Source organism: Fragaria vesca, linkage group LG7 (genome assembly GCF_000184155.1).
Source record: "Fragaria vesca subsp. vesca linkage group LG7, FraVesHawaii_1.0, whole genome shotgun sequence".
Lineage (NCBI taxonomy): Eukaryota > Viridiplantae > Streptophyta > Magnoliopsida > Rosales > Rosaceae > Fragaria > Fragaria vesca.
The window spans coordinates 5,787,157-5,803,724 of record NC_020497.1 but is presented as its reverse complement, the minus strand read 5'-3'; the positions used below and the strand labels follow the sequence as shown (position 1 = coordinate 5,803,724).

Here is a 16,568-nt window from a genome sequence, read left to right as displayed (position 1 = left end):
AGCCTTTAGCAACGGAATTCAACTATTCAGTCTCCTAAGTGGATACTTTTTTTTATTATAAAATAAAATCCGTCGCCTAAGTGCTTAGGAGACGAAAGTATTCAGTCGCGTAAGAACCACTTAGGCGACAGAATTTGAGGTTCCGTCGCCTAAGTACCTCACCACACTTAGGCAACAGATCTTAGCCGACGGACATTCCGTCTCCTAAGTACTTAGGAGACGAAATCTGCTTTTTTCCAGTAGTGACCAGACAACCCTAGTCCCCCTTCTCTCTTCTCTCTTCTCTCTCTCTCTCTCCGGTTTCAAGTATATCTACTATATCACTCTCAATCAAGTTCATAAGAGTATTAATTTCCACCCTTCATTTCTTACCCCATGTTAGTATTTCCCATTCTGGGATTTTACCTCCTTCTGAGGCCCCTCCATCTCAAGTACTAGAGTTCTTCAAAGTTACATCAGCAACAGAATGCACCCCCAGCATTTAATATTGTTCCATTTTAGACTCTCAGAAAACCGAGGAATGTGAGAGGATTTCACATTTATTGCATTTGTTCACTATGGAATGTATGTTGGTAGGGAGAGAGAGTTAGAGAGACAAAAGATTGGCCATTTTTTTTTTTTTAATTAAGGCTTCTTCACCAACTTCCTTGCTGCTCACTAATGGAGAGGCTCCTTGTGTATGTTTTATGTTACTGGTTTCCTATTTTGTACACACCCTTTATTTTTCTCTGTGCTATTTGTTGAATCCCTTCCAAGATTCAAGAAATTGACTGCATTTACTTCTCAAAAATGCTTTCTTTCTTTTCCATTCATTGCAATGCCTGTACCTTTACCAACAAATCTGATGCACTCTTTCTTTAACATTCTATTCCCATTCCAAGTGTTTTATGTATTTCTATCGGGAAAAAAAAAAAACAGTGTTATCTGTATTCAAAGTTAAATTCTCTTGCTTTTTTGCCTAACCTCTCTTTGAATCCAATTCAGCATATGAAGTTTTTGTTTATTCAAAATATCAAATAAATGTTCCAGGTTATAGTGCCTTACATAAATGGTATACAACTATGTGATTCATATAGCTCAGTCTCTCTGATACGGTTGGTTCCCAAGACTTATGCTGAACCAAATACTCACCTTAACTCCAATGTGGGACCTCCACCCTAATCATTGTTGTTATGTCTCATTTAAGCTCAGAATTCAATTGTTTTTGGAAAGGCTACAATTTTGAACACCACAGATTCAATTGTTTTGGTTACAGTTGTTTTTTGAAAAGGCTATAGCTGTGGTGTTCAATTGAAATAACTGTAGCCTTATAGGTATGGTTCTTCATTTGCTCTCACACACTATACTGATTTTGGGTTAGTGGGTTAGTGCCAAACCCCTTGGATTTAGTAACCCAAGTTTTGATTCAAGGATTTCATAACCTTTTGGTTTCTGGGTAGCATTTCTTTTTCTACTTTGGTTTAGCGTAACTGTAACCCAATCCCATTGTAGATTACTAGGATCTTGAACTTAGTAGTGCTAGTCCTTATTCTCTTCATAAGCCAACTGGGTTTTCTTTTTCTTTTTCTGCTTTTTCTTGAATGAGTTTTTCTGGGTGTTGGTTGTGAAACTTTGAGAGAATAATTCTAGCATATGCCTCGTTACAGCTTCCGGGTTTGATATGTGGGCTCTCTTTCTGGGTTGTGATTCCAAGTGTTTTTTATATTTGAAGTTGAGAACTTGACTGAACCACCCTCCACCTGATCCATGTCAGTTTTTAATACAAAGGGTTTTTGAATGGGAGGTTTTTTTTAAAAAAATATTTATCGTAAAAATGTCACTTTGTTGTGGTCATGCCTGGGTTTTAGAAATGTGGTCAATGTTGTGGTTTTGATAAATTTTTCTGTTTCAGGTATGAATGTTACATCTGTACTTATAATATGGAAGGCATTGATGTGCTTTACCGGCAGTGAATCTCCTGTTGTTGTTGTCTTCTCTGGAAGTATGGAACCAGGATTCAGGAGGGTAAGATAGTATGATATTTGGTTTGTTTTTTTGTTTTGTTTGGGTTCTATCAATTGATCATCAGAGTAATGTGGCGTGTCTTTTGATTTTAAGTTGGGAATAAGTAGTTTTAATGGTGTTCGCTAGAGATACTCACAAAGGAGGCATTGGGGGAATGAACAGATCAATGGAAAGGTGGAATCAAATATTTCTTTTTCCAATTTTTAAAGTATCTGGCTCTGAGGAAAACATGCTCTATCGTAAACAGCAAATGGGTTTTTATTTGTAATATGTCATTGAAACAACTTTTATCCCTTCATAAGGGAAGTTCTGCAGCCTCTTCTGAGGTTCTGTGTTCCTAACATGATGAAGCAGTTGTCTCATGTTCTTTGGTTAAACCTGCTTTATACATCTCTACAATCCTCTTACTACTTAACAAAAATGGTTTGGATTGATGTGGGAGGGAGGTCTTTTTAAGAATAGGCATGCTTTCTACACAATTTTTTTATTCTTTATTTTATCTCATAACTTTCATGCTGTATCACATTGAAAGAATACAGTTGGTCTTGAAGATCCATACAGTTTAGGAATTTACTCTTCTTTTTTAGTACTGCTTTAACTTTAATTCATTACTTGAAACTTTCATACGTTTATGCGTCTTAGATTTGGCCAATTTATTGACATTTTTAATGGGATTTTTTGTTTTGCCATTTTCAGTTCTTTGGAGGCCATTTGGATTTGCAGTGCTTAGACCAAGGATTCACCGCCACCACCACACACATGGCTTGAGATTTGAGGAAGAAGAGGGAGCACAATACCTCTCAGGGTTGGAAGATAGAATGCCATTTCTTCAGATGCTACAAAGCATTGATTTCCCTCCTAATTTCACTCCAAAAGAGCCAAGCTTTCAACCGTTGTTGAGACATCACCTCAACAACACCACTACAACAGCATGGCCGAAAATGGAAAGTACCAAAAATGCCCAAATTCACACACTTGGGGAACTTGAAAGCTGTGTAACTCAAGACAATCAACAACAGTTGTATTCACCAGCAAATTCTGAAGGACAAGACCCTCACCAAAACAACCCACTTTCTGGTACTGTTGAGGTTGGTGGTGGTGGTGGTGGTGTTGTGAGCTCAGATTGCAACCAAAAACTGCAACAACTCAACTCAGCAAAAATGAGTCCTATCCAGACACAGACCCACTTAACCAAAACCGCTTCTTCTCCGGCCACCCGAGAGAGACAAAAGCGTAAGAGAACAAGACCAACCAAGAACAAAGAGGAGGTAGAGAGCCAGAGAATGACCCACATTGCTGTTGAGCGCAACCGCAGATGCCAAATGAATGATCATCTCAATGTTCTCAGATCCCTCATGCCGCCTTCCTACATCCAAAGGGTAATAATGATCTGCTTTTAACCTAATTTAAATTGGTTTAAATTAGTGTCATTTCTGAGAATGATTGTCTTAATCTTAAAGGGTGACCAAGCTTCCATCGTTGGGGGAGCAATAGACTTTGTGAAGGAGTTGGAGCAGCACCTTCAGTCCCTTGAAGCACAAAAGAGAACGAGAAGAGCTGAAGGCTTTACCAACACCAATGTTGACCCTAACAATAACAACTCCATGACCTCATCTTCACCATCTTCATCATCAACCATGACAATGCCTTCAAATGGGATGTTCATGTCTCTCTCCCAATGCAGAATTGGGTCTACTGAGGAAGGAAACACTTGTGGGGATGATGGAGTCACCGCACAAAACAAGTCTGAGGCTGCAGAAGTAGATGTCACAGTGATCCAAACTCATGTGAACTTGAAGGTCCAGTGTCAAAAGAGGCCTGGCCAGTTGGTGAGAGCCCTTGTTGCAATTGAAGATATCAGGCTAACAGTTTTGCACCTCAACATTACTTCTTCAGAAGACGAGGTGCTTTACTCTTTCAATCTCAAGGTATTACACCAAATTCTTAAATCATGTTGTATTTTCGACATTCTGTTCTGTCTAGTCTTTTTCTGGTCAAACCATTCTGACTTGGAACATAGGCAACCCCTAGAGCTAGATACCAAGGCTAGCATGTATGTACCCTAAGCTAGCTGCCCTAGTCCTTGATGAAGTTTCGTTTTGATTTGTTGTTGGAAAAGGTGTGCGGTGAGTTGTGAGTATTAATCTAATGCTTTGTTCACTTTGAACTTGGTAATGCAGATTGAGGAGGGATGTAAGTTAGGATCAGCAGATGATATTGCTAGAGCAGTACATTAATTATTCAGCTTCATCAATGGAAGCTGATTTCTTCAACGACTCGAATAGGTTTTGCTAGCCTCGGATACACTGAAGTTGTAATTGACCAAAACTGAACATTTGTCTAAGATTATATGGGAGTGATTATTATTATTTTTTTTTTGATTACATGGAAGCCCGAAGGCAAGGACAAAAAATCTAAAACACAACTAATCTAGGCTTAGAAGAGCCTGAAGAATCCGCTTCGAAAAGAGGAATAACATCAGGAGGAGGGGAGCTAAAGAATCTCCACCTAGGCTCATAACCATGACCAATGCTTGCTAACAAATCAACCACTGAATTACTCTACATGCGTAATAGATACATTCCAATTCCTACTGAGGAAGTCCTTGCAATTTGATACATTCCAATTCCTACTGAGGAACTCCTTGCAATTTGCCACAAGACTATAAAATGGATGAAGATGATCCATCGCAGAAGAAACCAACTTAACTGCAACAAGAGAATCCATTTCAACTTCCAAGGAAACACAACCATGCTGCCAAGCCATCTCCATTCCTTTCAAAAGACCCCAAAATTCAGCTTCAAGAACTTGTCCAAATCTGAACCACCCTTCTTGGAGGTTTTGGGTGATCAACCTTATTTGCCTCAAAATAGTCTCTAGAGAAGGATCAGGATCCTCTCCTTGGCTGATCCCTATCCTTGGTTGTCCTTGACTTCCAATCTTGTCCGTTAACTAGATATCCAAAGGTTATAATTTAGCCACCTTAGCTTTTATTCATTAAATATCTAAATGACAATTTCCAATACAAACAACTCCGTTATCTCATCTCCTCCGTTAACAGATCGAACAAAAAAAAACTTCATGACGCCTCAGTTTCTATCTCATCTTCTTGGCTTCGTTATCTCTTTCATTCTTTTTCTGGAGATTTCAATCGGACCACCACCAACCATGTCAGCTATGGTGTCAAGGATACTCCAATTTCATTTGAATCAAAACAGCTATATCGATAACCTCGTCGTCATCTTCATCAATTATTATTCTCCAATCTTCTGTTCTTTGTTCTTTCTGATTTTCATCTCTACACAAACTTCATTCGGGAGATGTCAAAAACCGTATATGTCAAAATCGAGGTACATGGGTCATTTCTGTTTTCATTTTATGCTTACGTACATAGGCTGAAGGGCAGAAGGGATTACTTTCATTTGATAATCTGAGAAACACGATGGAGGAATCAATGAATGTTCTTCGTCAGTGGGGTAACCTTCTGGGCAATTGAAATTCTGGGCATAAATAAAGAGAAATGATTTGCTGGGTATTAATGGATATGAACAATTCATTGTTTGATAAATGAGAATAGGAATGAAGAAGCTGATGAGGAGGCTCCTCCTTTGCTGGGTATTGATGGATATGAACAACTTTTTGTTTGATAAATGAGATCATGAGGTGAAACAAATCTGGAAGTCTGCTTGAGTTTTTGATGATGGTGGAACAGTAGAACAAAAAATTTGTGGAACGGAGAAGATAAAGAGGAGATAACTAGAAAATACATGGTTTTGTTGATGTCATTTATTGTTCGCATCATTTATTGTCATTTTGCTGAGTTGGACATGTTCTTCACCATTGGATTTCCAATTGATGGTTGAGATTGGAAGTCAAGGACAACCAAGGATAGGGATCAGCCAAGGAGAGGATCCTGATCCGATAGAGAATTGATGAATAATTAAGAAAGGCCAACCTGGGAATTTAAAGTTCTGATCCATAATAAGGCTACATCTCCATTTCCATATATGCCAAAGCCCCGTAGCAAAATAGCAACACCAAGGAACTTCATATCGCATTTTCATAGGAGACTTTAAATTAAAAATCAACCAGTCATTGAAGGGAAGAGTGAAAGTGGAGGGGAACTCACTTGGAGATTAAAGAGCATACCAGACCCGCATTGAAATAGTGCAGTCTCTGAGGAGATGGTCCACGGATTCAATCGGGAAGTTGCATTTTGGACAATGAGCATCTATAGCCAAACCTCTATGAACCCTTACTTTGTTCGTCAACAATCTATCATGGACAAGAGTCCATAAAAAAGATTTCACCTTAGGAGGGACTTGAAGCTTCCAAATAAAGTCTCATGGTCTTGGTTCAATCTCATAGTTCAAGAAAAGGGAGCTATAAGCAGATTTAACAGAGAAGTTACCGTTGTGAGATAACTTCCATATGGTCGTGTCATCCCCACTTCGGATTCCTCCTGCATGCATACTCAAGATTTTCAGTTTCACATCCTCAGAAAGAAAATCTTTTATCATGTGTAGGTCCCAGCCACCATCACAGAGAACATCACAAACTATTAGTCCTTGGAAAGAAGTGTAGTGACTGTTTTATTTGGAAAGGAGAGCCTCAATTAGTTCTATATTGTGGATTTTTGGTAGTCACTATAAAAAGGCGGAAAATTCTAGTATACTATATAGTATAGCATGTCATACCATACAGAAAATTCTAGTATACCATATGATAGTATACCATATGATAGGCAAACCTTGATTATAGAACCTATTATTTGGATGAATAGTAGTAAATGTGATTGTATTTTCTCATATATAACTCTTTTTTTTTGTTAACCATCAGCTGGAGAAGGCCTAATAAACACCATGAAGAAATAAGAGAGGGTGTGAACAGAGAAAAAGAGGTGTGTTAATAACATCCTAAAGTAAAAGATAATAATTGTTTATCAATTAAATATTTTTATAAATTATGAATAATAATTAGTCGTCGGATTGATCTCGTTGTTGTATTATCGAACCAAAAACAAAAGGCTGATTTGGATAAAGTGTATTATCCCGAATTGAGAATTGTCCAACTCCATCCCATTTAAAATGAGTGTATTTGCTCTTATAGGAATAATGAAGGTTGGTTGTATCCAAGTAAAAATATAATTAAGGTTGGTTTTTTTTTTTTGTTTTTGGGTGAAAAGGAAGGTTGGTTGTTTGCATGCATTGAAAAAGGACGACCAAACACGCCGTTATCAATTTATCGAAGAGGAGAAGGATAAACCAAAGACAGAGCTGACGTTCTAAACAAACAAACCAGATACAAAGCTAAGCAGCCATCCTCTGTCAGATTTTGCTTTATCGAGGCTCTTTTATTGGCACGCTTTTCGGTACTCATTTCTCTTCCCTATCTCTTTCTATCTTTCACAAAAGTTTATATCTTTGATTTGTTGACCTGAACTTTACAAACCCAGAAAGACCTTAACTTTAGGTATACACAGTCTCTGATCCAATCTCAAGCTTAAAGATTGTATCTTTCTTACTGGGTTTGTGATTTGGGTGTTGGGTTTTGATTTGTGTGCTCAAACTTTGATCTGGGTGTTGGTTTTTGATCTGTTTGCTCCAACTTTCAGGGTTTTTCTCAGTTTGGATCGTTTCTTTGGGATTTTCATGTTTCTATTGATTGGTTATGAATTACAAGTGGGTTATTACTATGAAAGTGATGAAATACTGGATGATTACATATTTATTTGATTGTTGTTTATATAGTTGCTATGTTAGTTAAATTGTAGATATTTTGATTTAATTGTCAATGCATGCTCGACTTTTATGGTTGGTTGCTGGGAGAGTGATTACATACATGATCGCTGTTGTATACTCGTATTTGCTGTCTTGGTTAAAGATTTGAAATCTTTGAAAAATGAGAGTCTTGCCAACTTGCTGTTCCATACTCAGCTGAGTACACCCTTTTTTTCTCGGATTATGTTCTTGTGATCTTTGAATTTCGTGTGTCTGTTTGTGTATATCAGCTCTGAAGTTGAGCTATAAGGTGTGTGCAGAATATAGAACTTCTGATTTCAGATAGCAAACAGGAATAGTTCATGCTGTCTTTGATCGCTATAGACTATAGTGCATTACTCTCTTTGTGATGGATTGACAATTTGTTTGCTACTGTTTGATTAACAATTTGAACAACAAGATTTGTGCTTTACTTTTCATTGGCTCTATTGAGAGTTGAGATAGTAAGGATGAGACTATCTTTCTTAAAATAATGTTGATCAGATAAAACCAGGGATAATAAACAATTTTGGTTTATGGTGTAGTCAATAATTTGTTAAACTTGTACATACTACTTGTTTTCTGAAAGGTCACAGTTACAACCTTGTAAGAGAGGCTTAGAGGAACTTCCTTATTGGATGATAACTTTGTATATGTTTTATACATCATATAATTATTTTCATGTCTTGAGAAGCTTCCCCAACATGATTAGTGCTAACAATTTGTCTCAACTGCATTCAGCAGGTTCAAGATAAGAGATGAGTACATTGGATGCAACTAGAACTGAACTTGCTCTTGCAGTTCTTTATCTGAACAAGGCTGAGGCCAGGGACAAGATATGCAGGGCGATACAATATGGTTCAAAATTCTTGAGTAATGGACAACCCGGGACAGCCCAAAATGTTGACAAAACGACTAGTTTGGCACGTAAAGTTTTCCGTCTTTTCAAGGTTAGAAATAGAATATAATATCATACAGACTGTTGGCATTAAACAATAGGCCAAAATACTATTTCTGCTTTATTTGATGATCTTTCCACAATCATCTGGAAGGACCAGAGTGAGTAAGGATGAGGCTTAAATGAATCCCTTCTTGCTATTTCCAATCCTCCTTCAAACTTTATAAGGAAGAAAATGGACCTTTAGTACTCCAATCACAATATGACATGGAAGTTGAATTTCAGTAAGTTACATTCTTGAACATTTTATCAATTGTCTTCTTGGTTCCAGTTTGTGAATGATCTTCATGGTCTGATTAGTCCAACTGCTCCTGGAACTCCTCTTCCTCTTGTTCTGCTTGGAAAGGTATGGTTTACTTCTTACCGGAATGTGATTTCTACCTGTTGTTGTCATATTATAATGATTTTTCAGTTATGACTTCTTGTTTGTACAGTCGAAAAATGCATTGCTGTCAACTTTTCTGTTTCTTGACCAAATTGTCTGGCTTGGCAGAACAGGCATTTATAAGGTATATATTTACCATGTACTTCCTTCAATTCCATTGTTATGAATTGGATTCTGTAAAACCATTGTGGTATTAGTTTGAAATATTATGTTTGTATTAGAACAAAGAACGTGCTGAGCTAATTGGTCGTATATCTCTTTACTGTTGGATGGGTTCCTCAGTTTGCACCACTTTAGTTGAGGTGTGTTTTCTTCATCCTTTATGCCTTGCTGTTTATATGTATTATTTATTATTTAGTATACATATAACATGAACTATTTGTTCCTGTTGCCTCCTAAATCAGGTTGGGGAGCTAGGAAGGCTTTCTGGACAAATTAAAAAGTTGGAGAAAGATCTGAAGACTGGTGACAAGTATCAAGTATGTTGAATTTACCTTATTCAGTGTATCGACACGTTATAATTTCGCTGGCTCAAGTAACTGCAATTTTTACATTTTTTGTGCATCTGTGGCTGCAGAATGAGGCGTACCGTGCTAAATTCAAAAAATCGAATGAAAGGTCACTAGCCCTGGTTAAAGCAGCCATGGATACAGTGGTTGCAATTGGGTTGCTTCAGTTGGCACCTAAGAAAATCACACCACGTGTTACTGGAGCCTTGGGATTTACTACTTCTCTGATCTCGTGTTATCAGGTATCTGTGCCACTGTTCTCTATGCTGTCTATCTTTATGTGTGCTTAGCGGATTTGCATAATTCTGCTCGGATTTGAATTACTAACTGCTGCATAGTTTTTCTTCTGACATTCTCCTTTGTTTCGGTGATGCAGTTACTGCCAGCTCCGGTGAAGGCTAAAACATCCTAAAGAGCAGGTTCCCCGTTGAGCTTCAGTGTCCTAATAACTATCAAGACTGTGATATGAATATTTATTAGTGCAAACAGTATGCAAACCAGGAGGGTGAACTTACAACTTCACTTATTTTGTTACCGTCCATGTTATGCGCTCTTCAACAGAAATAATGTGTTCTTGTTTCCAAAAAAGCAATCAAGTGTTAGCAATCGACAACAAAAAAATCATCCGTTGAGTATTGTTCACTTCCCTTGTCAACCATCTTCTCCCAATTCACAAATACGTATTATTCTTCTTCGGATTCACAAATACATGGTGATGTGATTAGTGGTTCTGATTTGAGAATCATATCAGGGCGCGGTTAGCAATTTTGGTTTCAAATGAATAGTGTTATTTCAGAGGTTGCCTGAATTTCGATAAATATTGGTATGCATCTGTAGGTTTACAAAACTTAGGAAAGAATTCCCAACATTTTTGATGAAATATACAAATATCCTTGAGAAAAGTTCCATCTTGAAGAAAATGTGCAGCATCAACTAGTTGGCATCTACATATGGTCCAAAACCAGCACCATTAGAGATGATGTCATTAAGGATTTAGCTGGAGCTGCTTTCCCGAATGAAAAGGGTATAGTGGAATCTCTGAACGAACACTAGGAATCTGTATGCTTGTGCTTTAGGTGCGGTTAGTTCTTCTCCAATTAGCATCTCGTCTGATTGTCTACTGAGTTAATAGCAGTAAGTGGTAGTTCACGTGATTGATGCGCAGGATCTTGACTTTACGAGTAAGAAATTGAAGTACTACGGATATTGGAGCTTTAGTTCACGTGATTCAAATCAGTGAACTGTACTCGTCCAAGCCAGCACGTAAGATGACCAGACCGGGCAGGTGAACGAACAAATAAAGTAGAGGAATCCGATAGACAAGTGAAGACGTTTGTGTGCATACTCTGTCGGAAAGCTACTCTTTTCTTTGTGTGAGTACTGTCTCAAATTGAGATGAGGAAAGCTACTCTTTTCTTTTTCACCAGGGATCCGATCCTAGTTGATTGATCTCGACTATACCAGCTCATGAACGGCATTTGTGAGACTTGAGAAGTAGGTTTTGAATCGGTCAGCTGTCTTGATGAACGATGCAACATACACATCAAACTTCCGTAATTATGGAACTATGCATTTTGACATCAGAATACAAAACTTCATAGGTAAAGATTTGGCAGACATACATTTACAGGGTTGGTTACAAGGAATATTAAGAATGGAATCGAGGATGACCTTACAGGTTTGTTGGACACCTTCCAAAACCCAGAGCATCAGCAGACTGATTCTTAATATTACCATACCTAATATAACAATTGCTAATTGTATAATACGATAATACCTTAAGTAGATAGCTACACCGACAGTTTATGACACCATCACTCTCACTCTCACTCTCACTATAGTCTAGCGCTCAAGAAAAGTAGCCACAGATGGAGCTGCTATCCAGTTCAAAGCAGGATAGAAGCTGAGTTTAAAAAGAAAAAATGAACAATGAAAAATCATAACCACAAATGATTTAGACCACGAACTCCTCGTCTGTCTCATAATCGGCATCATCCCATTCATAATATTCCTCAAAATCCACTACATTTCCATGCAGCACAATGGGAAGCATTTCTCTAACGTGTCTCTCCAAATCACCAGTGGAATTAGCATTGAACTTGTTCTCAGGTGAGCTTGGTTGGTTGAACTTGGTTTGTCTCTTCAACACAAACAACCCAGATGGTACATTGGTTTCAACACTAAATGCAGGTCCTAGTGATTTCCCCTTGACTTCAACATGAGACACACTGAGGAAGCAACAAAGCACCCAAAATTTAGTATATACATGCTAAAAGAACAAGTTATCAGTAGCAATAACGGTTATAATTAAGATTGCAACTTTGGAAACATTTATAACTGAGAATTGTTGCCAACCCGGAATGCAGTCCAGATGAACTATCTAAAATTAATATGGGGATAAAGGGAGATATTTTTTTTCCCGCGACATGAAGGCATTTTGTATAATCAAACTATCAAAGCATGTGAACCGAACTATAACAAAATTAGCTCACATGTGAGTGTGCAACTGTTAAATGGCAGGAAACAACAAAACATCAAACAGGGTAAATGAAGTCAAAACGACAAACAATGACGGTCCATCTCATAATGAAATATTTACACCTGTTTTTTGCACATGTTTTGAATTGTTCATTTCCACTACATTCTTCAATGTTTGTGCAACATCAAAGACAGAAAGGAGGAAATTCAAGTGATGCCGGAAACAGGGATGATTTTTAGCTTTTCTCTAAAGTAACATCACGAGATGATTATAGGCAGAATCGAGTCTGTTATTCAATACCAAATAGAGAAGATATAGTGACCAATGAAATTCAATAGGAGAAGTACATAGACGTAACAAAGATGTATGCTCAGATAATGATAAAACAGAAGCAGATTAATGATAAAACAGGATCAACAAGTATACAGTGTTCAACCGAAACTAAAGAAATGGACCTTTCCAAATACCACCAAATTGTGTTCCAGTGTAGTATCTTTTAAGTTTCTCTTCCCACATAAGGCAATATACGAGTTCTTAATGTCAAGGTATTCTACAATTCAATTATTCAATCATGCCTGACAAGTCTGTGACCATAATCTTAATGACCGAGTATCAAAGACAACAAAAGAAGGTCATTATTACCACACCAAACTACAGACCCAATAAACACATTATGTATTCCACTAATCGATATTGCCAAAACATTCCTAAATCTGAAAACTACGTTCTTCTGTGTCAGATTTGAACATCAGCTCCATGTCCATTGCTTGGCACAGTTTACCATACTAGATGATCAAATCATGAGGACCAGCATTGCATTTCACTGACATATCTCCATTAACAATTTTAAAGCAAATTATTCAACCAACTAAATAAGAGACACTATTCCACATACTTGCATCCATCCTTCATATTACTGAACCACCAAGTAAAATTGTCCGATTTGATTTGATGGCTATGATTTTAAACACTACTTGACTTCGTCAGCATTGTAATAATAAGACTGTATACTACTCTCAGATATTGATGTTCTTCATTTTAAGACTTTTAATTGTTATAACACTTGAGAGAAATAAAGCACGGAACAAACCATATATAGAACAGGTCATCCATTTCTTGTCTCTGAACCCTCCCGACTAACTCAATCTGCAAAATTCCACCTATGCAAAGAACTGGTTCTGGAAGCTTAAAAGTCTGCAAGCAGTCCTTCTGTTGGGAAGATAAAAAAGTCATCAATTAGTTACCTGAATTGGAAGATCAAATAAGGTCTAGCCTTGTACCAACATCTCTTTAAAGAATTTGTCAAAGGATGGACGAAAGACTTGGCAAGCATAAAGCCACTAGGATAGTTGATCATAAACTTGTGAGCCTAAAATTTAATACCTAAAAAAGTATATATATATATATATATATATATATATATATATATATATACTCTTGAAGTCAACAAGAAGACCAGTGCTAATTGTATAAAAGTCCTAAAATGCACACAAGCAGTGTTTCTAGTTTCAAAACTGTGTAATAGTTTACTGCAATACAAGTCATAATCTAGCCCCCAAACAAAGTTTCTATTCTGAAAGTTGCAGAAATGTTTACAAGAATCATGGTCTCCAAACTTGTCTTATTACAAACCACCTTAACCCAAAAAAGGAGGTATTCAGTATACAAGGAAACAACACGGGCTCTCTATTGGAGAAGAGAATATTTCAACACAACAAATTCAAAGATGCAAGTATAGAAAGGTAGGAGACAAGTTTAGATCAGATCACATACCTGAGCCATTGGGAACACTTGTGAAGTGTAAGCCCACTCAAACTTGTCATCATGGCATGATTCCTTCATTGGGTCACTCTCTACATCAATAGGGAATTTGGCATGCCCCATATGAAATCGAACGCCAGCGGCAGAATATATGGGTTGTCCACGCTGGAAGTAAGCTGCAAGTAGTAAAAGAGAGTTATAGAGAGGGAGAGAGAAGATCAGACAATTTTATAACATCAAAACAAATTAGTGAAGTCCATAATTTCAGAAACTAAAATACTTGCCTTGGAAAGGATGTACGTTGATTTCAGTAATTATAATAAGATCAGACTTCAACTTGTAAGTCAGCATCTCAGGCACTGCAGGGTTCTTTTGGCCTTTACTTGACCAGTATGAAGCTCTCTGCCCAACCCTCGTGCTTGGGTAAAGAGTATTGTTAATGCTTTCTTCCGGAAAATTGTCGGTGCTGGAAGCACTGATTGCCCCTGAAATGCAATCACTAGCAGGGAAAGATGTACATGCATGAGCTAAAAAGGCGTAGACTCTATGCTCCCTTTCCAACGTGTCCCATTCCTTTGAATTGCTAGATCCAACATCCGCACACTCTTTGGCATCAGAGTCGTGTAACTCGACAACATGAGCAACTCTAGATAACTGAGGAAACATTCTCAAGCACAGCTTCTTACATAGACCATTTTCTACCACTGCAAGACATTAGAAGTTACAAACTTGTGTAAGTTTTTTTGAATGAAATACGTTGTCAGCAGCACATCTTGACTAAGAAAATCAGGCAGGAAATTCATTGCAATTAAAAGGTAGGCTACAAAATAGTTTCTGGCTTTTGATATATAGCTTAATATTTGATATATAAATACACTGTATTCCTATATAAATTGTCCAAAATGGTGAGAATAGGACCAAAGAAGTCAGATACTTCCGCTAATATTTTATCTTCTTCGTACACCAACACAGCTTCACAACCAGAACCCAGCACACCACTACCTGTTAGATATACACCAGCGCCATCTGATTTATCCTACAGCTTCCACTGACTTGATTTTCTTTGATCGCGCCCATAATCCAGATTTTTCTCATCGCTAAAATCCAGAAAAATTCACTCAACCCAGAAGCCATATATTCCAGGAACTCTCCATGAATAGTAAGACAAGACAGCCATATTGCCACTGCATGGTTTGTCTCGCTGTTGAAACTCTTGATGCCAGTCAAACCCATGAGCTAGTAAATGTTGCTTCATGCAGAGTTCCTATAGTCGACTGTAGGAATCAGATTTTCTATTTGTTCTTTTTTTTTTTTTTTTTCAAGCTGATGACGATCCTTAAAATGATCTTTGTTAAGCTGGATTTTCTAAGCTCCAGCTTTGGGGAGGGACATTGCCATAATATATCACAATTAAGAAGGTAAACTATCTGAATACCTTGAATGCCAATTTAAATCCTCCAAGATGGAGAGCATAAAATCAGAGAAGTGAAATGTTTCCTTTCATAATTTTTCAAGTCTCATTCCACAATATGGGATACCCACGTTAGTTTCAATCATTCAAGACCAAGTAAGCTTTCTTCAAACCCCCTCAATCTATAATGAATGGATGCCACACACAGACAACCATAAGAAAACATATAAATTAGAGAGTATAAGCATTGAAATCATATAACCAAGCACCCACTATCTATTAGCAACAGACAACTTAGCAGACACTAACAGACAAAATAAATAAAACCATCAGCTTTTGATTGACTTAATACATGAGCTACATACATTCTGCTTATGCTATACAACCATAGGTAATGTTTTACATTTTAGAACTATTTCATATACTAAGGTAATAGAACTACTTAAAGTTAAAGAGTTTTAGCTTACCAATATAATGCCAAGTGCGTGAGACAGTACTAACTTGAACAAGATCCTTTGGATTGTCTAAACAGGTCAGGACCTTCACCGACATGTCAGGTTCAAGCCCGTTCAACCAATCGATACAAGGAGCTATATCAATTAACTCCGACATACCCATAAACACAACCCGGATGCCTTCCTCAGCTTCAAGACCTGAATCCACATTGTAATAAACCATTCAGTCCAGCTTACAATGATCATTGAAAAAAATTAGAAAACAAAACCGATTTTAAATAATGCAAATCATTCCATGTAATCTAAACTAGAAAACTTGAATCAAGCTTTCATCCCAAAACCACTAAATCCTAAAAATCAAAACATAGCAAAGCATGCAAATCCTGAAGAACTACTGAAGAATACTAATTTGATAAAACAAAATCAAACTGATCACATTCCTCAGATCAATTACTGTTCTCCAGGTCATGAATATCCAAAATTTGCAGAATTGAAACCACAATTCAATATTGAGATTATCAATAGCCAATGAAACGTTTCGAATTGTTATACATCAGAATCGAGAATTATACATAAAAATTGGGAACTTAGGGATTCAAAACAGAACAACACAAATCGCATCAAAATTGGAGAGAAACAAGAGAGATAGGCGAGAACTTTATAAATCAGAGAAGATGGGATTGGAAGAAAGCATCGAACTTTACCTTTTGGGGGGAAGAAGAAGAAGAAGAAGAAAAGGGTTGTCTGCGAAAGGCCCAAACCCTATGACAGATAGAAAGGAATATAGAGAAAGAAAGATCGAGGAGAGAGAGAGAGAGAGAGAGAGAGAGAGAGAGAGAGTGTTGTG

The 16,568-nt window shown here is 37.3% G+C and overlaps 3 protein-coding genes across 3 annotated transcripts in view; 2 read left to right on the top strand and 1 right to left on the bottom strand.

Annotated features, from left to right (window-relative positions):
• Positions 1–4,363, top strand: part of LOC101305704 (transcription factor bHLH70-like) — an 8,224-nt gene extending 3,861 nt beyond the window's left edge. Inside the window, exons 2-5 of the mRNA XM_004308357.1 lie at positions 1,892–1,981; positions 2,701–3,383; positions 3,465–3,932; positions 4,185–4,363. Of these exons, the coding sequence (XP_004308405.1) occupies positions 1,892–1,981; positions 2,701–3,383; positions 3,465–3,932; positions 4,185–4,241 (1,298 nt within the window). The 3' untranslated portion in view covers positions 4,242–4,363. The remainder of the gene's footprint in view (positions 1–1,891; positions 1,982–2,700; positions 3,384–3,464; positions 3,933–4,184) is intronic.
• A 2,884-nt stretch (positions 4,364–7,247) lies between these two features.
• Positions 7,248–10,369, top strand: LOC101294696 (peroxisomal membrane protein 11D-like). Its single transcript, XM_004306794.1, has 8 exons — positions 7,248–7,375; positions 8,505–8,713; positions 8,993–9,067; positions 9,156–9,230; positions 9,328–9,408; positions 9,511–9,585; positions 9,684–9,857; positions 9,992–10,369. Exons 2-8 carry the CDS (start codon positions 8,522–8,524, stop codon positions 10,025–10,027), a joined length of 708 nt encoding a protein of 235 aa, XP_004306842.1. The 5' UTR covers positions 7,248–7,375; positions 8,505–8,521; the 3' UTR covers positions 10,028–10,369.
• Positions 10,370–11,154: 785 nt separating this feature from the next.
• Positions 11,155–16,464, bottom strand: LOC101294397 (F-box protein At4g00755-like). The gene is made up of 5 exons (XM_004306793.1): positions 15,734–16,464; positions 14,140–14,559; positions 13,868–14,031; positions 13,185–13,303; positions 11,155–11,843 (listed from the first exon to the last, which is right to left on the bottom strand). Exons 1-5 carry the CDS (start codon positions 15,942–15,944, stop codon positions 11,570–11,572), a joined length of 1,188 nt encoding a protein of 395 aa, XP_004306841.1. The 5' UTR covers positions 15,945–16,464; the 3' UTR covers positions 11,155–11,569.
• Between the last annotated feature and the right edge of the window lie 104 nt (positions 16,465–16,568).

Bases quoted from the DNA above. Each gene is read 5' to 3' on its own strand.
- LOC101294696 (XM_004306794.1), top strand. From the start codon at position 8,522: ATGAGTACATTGGATGCAACTAGAACTGAACTTGCTCTTGCAGTTCTT. The intron at 9,409-9,510 runs GTGTGTTTTCTT...CTCCTAAATCAG, and splicing joins TTTGCACCACTTTAGTTGAG to GTTGGGGAGCTAGGAAGGCT. The intron at 9,586-9,683 runs GTATGTTGAATT...CTGTGGCTGCAG, and splicing joins AGACTGGTGACAAGTATCAA to AATGAGGCGTACCGTGCTAA.
- LOC101294397 (XM_004306793.1), bottom strand. From the start codon at position 15,944: ATGGTTTATTACAATGTGGATTCAGGTCTTGAAGCTGAGGAAGGCATC. The intron at 13,304-13,867 runs GTATGTGATCTG...TCTTCCCAACAG, and splicing joins AAGTGTTCCCAATGGCTCAG to AAGGACTGCTTGCAGACTTT. The intron at 11,844-13,184 runs GTTTGTTCCGTG...TTGCTTCCTCAG, and splicing joins GATGACCTGTTCTATATATG to TGTGTCTCATGTTGAAGTCA.